At 32.1% G+C, this 8970-nt stretch overlaps 6 protein-coding genes and 2 pseudogenes across 6 annotated transcripts; 4 read left to right on the forward strand and 4 right to left on the reverse strand.

Moving 5' to 3' along the window:
- Positions 1-1020: 1020 nt before the first annotated feature.
- LOC126767558 (histone H1-like) lies at positions 1021-1396 on the reverse strand (the record flags this gene model as incomplete). The annotated part of the gene is made up of 1 exon (XM_050485022.1): positions 1021-1396. A coding segment is annotated over exon 1 (376 nt), but the record flags the coding sequence as incomplete, so codon positions are not given.
- Positions 1397-2395: 999 nt separating this feature from the next.
- On the reverse strand, positions 2396-2826 carry LOC126767563 (histone H4). The gene has a single exon (XM_050485025.1). The coding sequence runs from the start codon at positions 2753-2755 to the stop codon at positions 2444-2446; it is 312 nt and encodes a 103-aa protein (XP_050340982.1). The 5' UTR covers positions 2756-2826; the 3' UTR covers positions 2396-2443.
- A 183-nt stretch (positions 2827-3009) lies between these two features.
- On the forward strand, positions 3010-3450 carry LOC126767562 (histone H3, embryonic-like; annotated as a pseudogene).
- A 768-nt stretch (positions 3451-4218) lies between these two features.
- LOC126767556 (histone H2B-like) lies at positions 4219-4641 on the reverse strand. The gene has a single exon (XM_050485021.1). It carries the CDS (start codon positions 4639-4641, stop codon positions 4264-4266), a length of 378 nt encoding a protein of 125 aa, XP_050340978.1. The 3' UTR covers positions 4219-4263.
- On the forward strand, positions 4590-5109 carry LOC126767561 (histone H2A). The gene has a single exon (XM_050485024.1). It carries the CDS (start codon positions 4679-4681, stop codon positions 5051-5053), a length of 375 nt encoding a protein of 124 aa, XP_050340981.1. The 5' UTR covers positions 4590-4678; the 3' UTR covers positions 5054-5109.
- Positions 5110-5543: 434 nt separating this feature from the next.
- LOC126767559 (histone H3) lies at positions 5544-6038 on the reverse strand. The gene has a single exon (XM_050485023.1). It carries the CDS (start codon positions 5994-5996, stop codon positions 5586-5588), a length of 411 nt encoding a protein of 136 aa, XP_050340980.1. The 5' UTR covers positions 5997-6038; the 3' UTR covers positions 5544-5585.
- Positions 6039-6246: 208 nt separating this feature from the next.
- LOC126767564 (histone H4) lies at positions 6247-6679 on the forward strand. Its single transcript, XM_050485027.1, has one exon. It carries the CDS (start codon positions 6320-6322, stop codon positions 6629-6631), a length of 312 nt encoding a protein of 103 aa, XP_050340984.1. The 5' UTR covers positions 6247-6319; the 3' UTR covers positions 6632-6679.
- A 999-nt stretch (positions 6680-7678) lies between these two features.
- On the forward strand, positions 7679-8359 carry LOC126767557 (histone H1-like; annotated as a pseudogene).
- The last annotated feature ends 611 nt before the right edge of the window (positions 8360-8970 follow it).

Raw genomic sequence — 8970 nt, forward strand, 5'->3', positions numbered from 1 at the left:
TTTACTTTTGCCTGGTGAATTAGCCAAACATGCTGTGAGCGAAGGTACCAAAGCTGTCACTAAATACACAAGTTCCAAGTAATTTGTTCAAATGATTAAAAAAAAAATAGCAAAAAGGCCCTTTTCAGGGCCACAACATATAAATTAACAAAGAGATGATTTATGAGTATACAAACACAGTATATGTACTAGTAGATTTGGCCATGCGTTACTGTGGCACTGGTAATACTATCATAATAAACTATTCAATATAGAGTAAGCGTGGGCAATATGGTACACATGTTTTTTTTTGCAAATCTATTTAGTATAGGGTAATCTTAATTATGCCAGCAGCTGTGAAATTCCAAAGAAAATAAAATAAAATAAATATCTAATTGTCACCCTTTGTAAACGTACATTTTTTATTTATGAACTGTTTTACTTATAATGTAATTGAGATATAAACATGATATGTAATTTTTATTGTATACATTGAATGATATATATGAAAACACATAATACATACATATGTGCACAATCATCATCAATTCATTTAATAATTAAAATTATTTTAATGTTCTTGCTAAAAATCCATTTTTGATCGATATGTTAAACATTTTTGTAGCCCTGAAAAGGGCTTATTTTATTTCTTATTTGCCACATAGTTTTTTTTCTTTTACCTGGGCTTTACTTTTTAGATGGCGCTTTCTTGGCGACTGGCTTTTTATTGACCGCGGCTTTCTTGGTTTTAACACTAGGTGTTTTTGCTTTTAACGCCTTTGCTTTATTTGGAGTCGATTTAGCTTTAGCTGGTTTGGCTTTAACAGATCCAGTCTTTTTTGCATCCTTCGCTTTAGCCTTTTCACTTTTTTCTTCTCTGCTGTTTTCTTGCTAGCAACAGTTTTCTTCACTTTTTTTTCGCCACTTGCTTTCTTACCGCCAACTGCTGCCTTCTTCTTTGACGCCACACCATCTGCCGATTTCTTTTTGGGCTTCTTCTCAATGGATTTCACCGCTTTTGACTTCGATTTACCGATTTACCTTCACCAGATTTACTTGATTTATTGGCAGCCACTGATAATTTAAAAGAACCAGATGCACCCTTTCCTTTAGTTTGAATTAATTTACCACTAGTAACAGCAGATTTCAAATAACGCTTGATAAATGGTGCTAATTTTTGAGCATCACATTTGTATGTAGCACTGATGTACTTTTTAATAGCTAAAAGTGATGAGCCACCACGTTCTTTTAAATTCTTAATTGATGCATCAACCATTTGTTGAGTTGGTGGATGAGTAGGAGCGACTGAAGGCTTTTTTGGCTTAACAGCTTTTTTAGCAGCAACTTTTTTCTCAGAAATAGCAGAAGATCCGGCTACCGGAGAATTAACATTCGTAACAGCAATTGCTTCAGACATTTTCACTTTTATAAACTTTTATTTTGTATTTATTAAATACACACTTTACGCACTAATTTATAGATGAAGTAATACCTTTAAATTGCTATACCTTCTTAAATTGAGAAGCGAGGTGAAAAGATGAGTAACAAAATTGAACGATCCAGTGCAATTTAACATCTCCAACGGACAAACTTTTAAGTTTATTTAATTTACTAAAAATCAAATATTTAATTTAAGAAACCATTTTATACGCAGTTTGATAGCCTAAATGTGTTGCTTTAATATTTTAATGCTCATATTTCTTTACGGTATATATTTTTCATTTAAAATGAAATTTTGTCCAAACTTTGCTCTATAAAAGTCAAAATTTCCCTCTTTAAATTTAATTTTCTCAATTATTTTTAAATCAAACCTTAAAATTATTTTACAAATTTAAAATAATTTATATTAGCAATGATCTAAAGAAGTAATAAGATGTTTTCATTAAGAAATAAATATAAATAAAAAATAAAAAAATAACGTGAGGTTATTGTTAGGGCCCTTGTGTTGTTATTCATTAACTATCAAGAGTATATACATGAAAAAGTCACATTTCAATTTAAATGAAGTAAAATAATAGTATGGAAAACAAAAAGCGGTTTTATGCGATCAATTCACAATTTGCTAATATATTGTCGGATAAATTTCTACTCAAATCCTATATTAGTAATAATTTTATACTAAACTTACTTACCATACATATGTATATGTATACATCCATACATACATAGGTCCGTAGACAATGTAATTTTTATATTTACTCATATTCCGTTCCAACATACTTCCTCATAAATAATATGAATGCAATATACATATATACATATGTATTTGGATATTTGATAAATAATATTAAATTGGAATGAATGCTAACTACAGGCAAATTAAGAATTGTGACAAAATTACTTTTAGATATGTATTTATTATTTTTCGGTTAATTTATCATTATTTTGAATCTTCGTTTAATTGTATATCGTGGTCCTGAAAAGGACCGTTTTGTTTTTTTTTTATATTTGATAGGAAAATTGTTTAACCGCCGAATCCATACAAGGTACGTCCTTGTCTCTTCAAAGCATATACAACATCCATTGCTGTAACTGTCTTCCTTTTAGCGTGTTCAGTATAGGTAACTGCATCACGGATAACATTCTCTAAAAATACTTTTAAGACTCCACGAGTTTCTTCATATATCAAACCAGATATACGTTTTACACCTCCACGACGAGCCAAACGCCGAATAGCAGGCTTAGTGATTCCCTGGATGTTATCACGTAAAACTTTACGATGACGCTTAGCACCACCTTTACCCAAGCCTTTTCCACCTTTGCCGCGACCAGTCATTTTTAACTTTTACACTTTTAACACTTTAACACTTTTACTAGCCGAACACTGCACGCTCTATAGATTTCTGGAGAACTAAGTTATTGCACGTGTATTTATACAAAAGTCAACAACTAACATTGTGACTTACCTATATACAGAAAATTTCATCTCTTTCTAACACATGAATATAGTTAAGACTTCATCCACCCCGATAATATGAACTTTTGAAACGTTCTGAAGTATTTTATTACTTGTGCACAAATTATTAGTGTGTGGTAAAATATATTAGTGCAGTGACTTTTCAGTTAAGGTGAAAATTAAATAAGTGCAGTGAAAAAAAATGGCTCGTACAAAACAAACAGCCCGTAAATCGACTGGTGGTAAAGCACCACGCAAGCAATTGGCAACCAAAGCAGCTCGTAAAAGTGCTCCGGCAACTGGTGGTGTAAAGAAACCTCATCGTTATCGCCCCGGTACAGTTGCATTACGAGAAATTCGTCGTTACCAAAAAAGTACTGAATTATTAATCCGAAAATTGCCATTCCAACGTTTGGTTCGAGAAATTGCTCAAGATAAGCATATTTGGTTGGTCTGTTTGAGGATACAAATTTGTGCGCCATTCATGCAAAGCGTGTCACAATTATGCCAAAAGATATTCAATTGGCCAGACGTATTCGTGGAGAACGTGCTTAATTGATTTGAAGAAGATAAAATCCAAAAAAGCCTTCAGTCGCTGAAAAAAGTGAAGAAAACTGTTGCTAGCAAGAAAACAGCAGAGAAGAAAAAAAGTGAAAAGGCTAAAGCGAAGGATGCAAAAAAGACTGGATCTGTTAAAGCCAAACCAGCTAAAGCTAAATCGACTCCAAATAAAGCAAAGGCGTTAAAAGCAAAAACACCTAGTGTTAAAACCAAGAAAGCGGTCAATAAAAAGCCAGTCGCCAAGAAAGCGCCATCTAAAAAGTAAAGCCCAGGTAAAAGGAAAAAAACTATGTGGCAAATAAGAAATAAAATAAGCCCTTTTCAGGGCTACAAAAATGTTTAACATATCGATCAAAAATGGATTTTTAGCAAGAACATTAAAATAATTTTAATTATTAAATGAATTGATGATGATTGTGCACATATGTATTATGTGTTTTCATATATATCATTCAATGTATACAATAAAAATTACATATCATGTTTATATCTCAATTACATTATAAGTAAAACAGTTCATAAATAAAAAATGTACGTTTACAAAGGGTGACAATATTTTATTTTATTTTCTTTTGGAATTTAATTTGGCATTTAAGATTACCCTATGAATAGATTTGCAAAAAAAAACATGTGTACCATATTGCCCACGCTTACTCTATATTGAATAGTTTATTCTGATAGTATTACCAGTGCCACAGTAACGCATGGCCAAATCTACTAGTACATATACTGTGTTTGTATACTCATAAATCATCTCTTTGTTAATTTATATGTTGTGGCCCTGAAAAGGGCCTTTTTGCTATTTTTTTTTTAATCATTTGAACAAATTACTTGGAACTTGTGTATTTAGTGACAGCTTTGGTACCTTCGCTCACAGCATGTTTGGCTAATTCACCAGGCAAAAGTAAACGTACAGCAGTTTGGATTTCGCGACTAGTGATAGTTGAACGTTTATTGTAATGAGCTAAACGCGATGCTTCGGCAGCGATACGCTCAAAAATATCATTTACAAAACTGTTCATGATACTCATGGCTTTTGATGAAATACCAGTATCAGGATGTACTTGCTTCAACACTTTATAAATGTAAATAGCATAACTTTCCTTCCTCTTGCGCTTCTTCTTCTTGTCGTTAGTATGTTGGAGGAATTTATATAAAGTGAGTGAATTGTGCAGTGTACATTGTGCAAGCTTGTAGTGATTCATATTTCCTTTTCGTGTGTTAACTAAATTATATTTAAAAATGTCTGGACGTGGTAAAGGTGGTAAAGTGAAGGGCAAGGCAAAGTCGCGTTCAAATCGTGCTGGTCTTCAATTTCCTGTCGGTCGTATACACCGTTTGTTGCGCAAAGGCAATTATGCTGAACGTGTTGGTGCTGGTGCTCCCGTATATTTAGCTGCTGTTATGGAATATTTGGCAGCTGAAGTTCTTGAATTGGCTGGTAATGCTGCCCGTGATAACAAAAAGACAAGAATTATTCCAAGACATTTACAATTGGCCATCCGTAATGATGAAGAATTGAATAAACTATTATCTGGAGTCACTATTGCTCAAGGTGGTGTTTTGCCAAATATTCAAGCTGTACTTTTACCAAAGAAGACTGAGAAAAAAGCATAAATTTCTATCTCGGAGAGACATATTATCTAAAAAAAAGAATAAAACCGTCCTTTTCAGGACGACAAACTTTTATATTCAAAGAGGTTGATATTACTTTCAAAAAAAACTACATATGTATTAGTAATAAAACTTGATTCGTTATATAAAACTGGTTGCATACGATACACATATAACAACAACAACAAATATTAGATTCATACTCATGAATGTATAAGTAAAGTCATCTGGAGAGACAGCGTACGGTATAATACAGTAGGTAGATAATACTCGTAGCGAAAAAAACTTGATGGTGGTATACATGTACAGGTTCCGTGGATTCTATTCGGAATTTAATTTGTAAATTAATTTCTATCTACAGCATATACATAGTATATCATAAGATTTAAAGTTTTAATCTTTTGCTGAGAAATTGTGGTCCTGAAAAGGACCGTTTAAGTATTTATTTTTATCATTATATGTAAAATTTTGATCTTTCGTTGAGCAATTGTGGTCCTGAAAAGGACCGTTTGGATATTTATCTTCTTCAAATCAATTAAGCACGTTCTCCACGAATACGTCTGGCCAATTGAATATCTTTTGGCATAATTGTGACACGCTTTGCATGAATGGCGCACAAATTTGTATCCTCAAACAGACCAACCAAATATGCTTCACTTGCTTCCTGTAGAGCCATAACAGCAGAACTTTGGAAACGTAAATCTGTTTTGAAATCTTGAGCAATTTCTCGAACCAAACGTTGGAATGGCAATTTTCGGATTAATAATTCAGTACTTTTTTGGTAACGACGAATTTCTCGTAATGCAACTGTACCGGGGCGATAACGATGAGGTTTCTTTACACCACCAGTTGCCGGAGCACTTTTACGAGCTGCTTTGGTTGCCAATTGCTTGCGTGGTGCTTTACCACCAGTCGATTTACGGGCTGTTTGTTTTGTACGAGCCATTTTTTTTTCACTGCACTTATTAAATTTTCACCTTAACTGAAAAGTCACTGCACTAATATATTTTACCACACACTAATAATTTGTGCACAAGTAATAAAATACTTCAGAACGTTTCAAAAGTTCATATTATCGGGGTGGATGAAGTCTTAACTATATTCATGTGTTAGAAAGAGATGAAATTTTCTGTATATAGGTAAGTCACAATGTTAGTTGTTGACTTTTGTATAAATACACGTGCAATAACTTAGTTCTCCAGAAATCTATAGAGCGTGCAGTGTTCGGCTAGTAAAAGTGTTAAAGTGTTAAAAGTGTAAAAGTTAAAAATGACTGGTCGCGGCAAAGGTGGAAAAGGCTTGGGTAAAGGTGGTGCTAAGCGTCATCGTAAAGTTTTACGTGATAACATCCAGGGAATCACTAAGCCTGCTATTCGGCGTTTGGCTCGTCGTGGAGGTGTAAAACGTATATCTGGTTTGATATATGAAGAAACTCGTGGAGTCTTAAAAGTATTTTTAGAGAATGTTATCCGTGATGCAGTTACCTATACTGAACACGCTAAAAGGAAGACAGTTACAGCAATGGATGTTGTATATGCTTTGAAGAGACAAGGACGTACCTTGTATGGATTCGGCGGTTAAACAATTTTCCTATCAAATATAAAAAAAAAACAAAACGGTCCTTTTCAGGACCACGATATACAATTAAACGAAGATTCAAAATAATGATAAATTAACCGAAAAATAATAAATACATATCTAAAAGTAATTTTGTCACAATTCTTAATTTGCCTGTAGTTAGCATTCATTCCAATTTAATATTATTTATCAAATATCCAAATACATATGTATATATGTATATTGCATTCATATTATTTATGAGGAAGTATGTTGGAACGGAATATGAGTAAATATAAAAATTACATTGTCTACGGACCTATGTATGTATGGATGTATACATATACATATGTATGGTAAGTAAGTTTAGTATAAAATTATTACTAATATAGGATTTGAGTAGAAATTTATCCGACAATATATTAGCAAATTGTGAATTGATCGCATAAAACCGCTTTTTGTTTTCATACTATTATTTTACTTCATTTAAATTGAAATGTGACTTTTTCATGTATATACTCTTGATAGTTAATGAATAACAACACAAGGGCCCTAACAATAACCTCACGTTATTTTTTTATTTTTTATTTATATTTATTTCTTAATGAAAACATCTTATTACTTCTTTAGATCATTGCTAATATAAATTATTTTAAATTTGTAAAATAATTTTAAGGTTTGATTTAAAAATAATTGAGAAAATTAAATTTAAAGAGGGAAATTTTGACTTTTATAGAGCAAAGTTTGGACAAAATTTCATTTTAAATGAAAAATATATACCGTAAAGAAATATGAGCATTAAAATATTAAAGCAACACATTTAGGCTATCAAACTGCGTATAAAATGGTTTCTTAAATTAAATATTTGATTTTTAGTAAATTAAATAAACTTAAAAAGTTTGTCCGTTGGAGATGTTAAATTGCACTGGATCGTTCAATTTTGTTACTCATCTTTTCACCTCGCTTCTCAATTTAAGAAGGTATAGCAATTTAAAGGTATTACTTCATCTATAAATTAGTGCGTAAAGTGTGTATTTAATAAATACAAAATAAAAGTTTATAAAAGTGAAAATGTCTGAAGCAATTGCTGTTACGAATGTTAAAACTCAACAAATGGTTGATGCATCAATTAAGAATTTAAAAGAACGTGGTGGCTCATCACTTTTAGCTATTAAAAAGTACATCAGTGCTACATACAAATGTGATGCTCAAAAATTAGCACCATTTATCAAGCGTTATTTGAAATCTGCTGTTACTAGTGGTAAATTAATTCAAACTAAAGGAAAGGGTGCATCTGGTTCTTTTAAATTATCAGTGGCTGCCAATAAATCAAGTAAATCTGGTGAAGGTAAATCGAAGTCAAAAGCGGTGAAATCCATTGAGAAGAAGCCCAAAAAGAAATCGGCAGATGGTGTGGCGTCAAAGAAGAAGGCAGCAGTTGGCGGTAAGAAAGCAAGTGGCGAAAAAAGTGAAGAAAACTGTTGCTAGCAAGAAAACAGCAGAGAAGAAAAAAAGTGAAAAGGCTAAAGCGAAGGATGCACAAAAGACTGGATCTGTTAAAGCCAAACCAGCTAAAGCTAAATCGACTCCAAATAAAGCAAAGGCGTTAAAAGCAAAAACACCTAGTGTTAAAACCAAGAAAGCCGCGGTCAATAAAAAGCCAGTCGCCAAGAAAGCGCCATCTAAAAAGTAAAGCCCAGGTAAAAGAAAAAAAACTATGTGGCAAATAAGAAATAAAATAAGCCCTTTTCAGGGCTACAAAAATGTTTAACATATCGATCAAAAATGGATTTTTAGCAAGAACATTAAAATAATTTTAATTATTAAATGAATTGATGATGATTGTGCACATATGTATTATGTGTTTTCATATATATCATTCAATGTATACAATAAAAATTACATATCATGTTTATATCTCAATTACATTATAAGTAAAACAGTTCATAAATAAAAAATGTACGTTTACAAAGGGTGACAATTAGATATTTATTTTATTTTATTTTCTTTGGAATTTCACAGCTGCTGGCATAATTAAGATTACCCTATACTAAATAGATTTGCAAAAAAACATGTGCCCACGCTTACTCTATATTGAATAGTTTATTATGATAGTATTACCAGTGCCACAGTAACGCATGGCCAAATCTACTAGTACATATACTGTGTTTGTATACTCATAAATCATCTCTTTGTTAATTTATATGTTGTGGCCCTGAAAAGGGCCTTTTTGCTATTTTTTTTTTAATCATTTGAACAAATTACTTGGAACTTGTGTATTTAGTGACAGCTTTGGTACCTTCGCTCACAGCATGTTTGGCTAATTCACCAGGCAAAAGTAAACGTACAGCAGTTTGGATTTC

The sequence above is a fragment of the Bactrocera neohumeralis genome, unplaced genomic scaffold, assembly GCF_024586455.1.
Source record: "Bactrocera neohumeralis isolate Rockhampton unplaced genomic scaffold, APGP_CSIRO_Bneo_wtdbg2-racon-allhic-juicebox.fasta_v2 ctg7849, whole genome shotgun sequence".
In the NCBI taxonomy this organism is placed as follows: Eukaryota; Metazoa; Arthropoda; class Insecta; order Diptera; family Tephritidae; genus Bactrocera; species Bactrocera neohumeralis.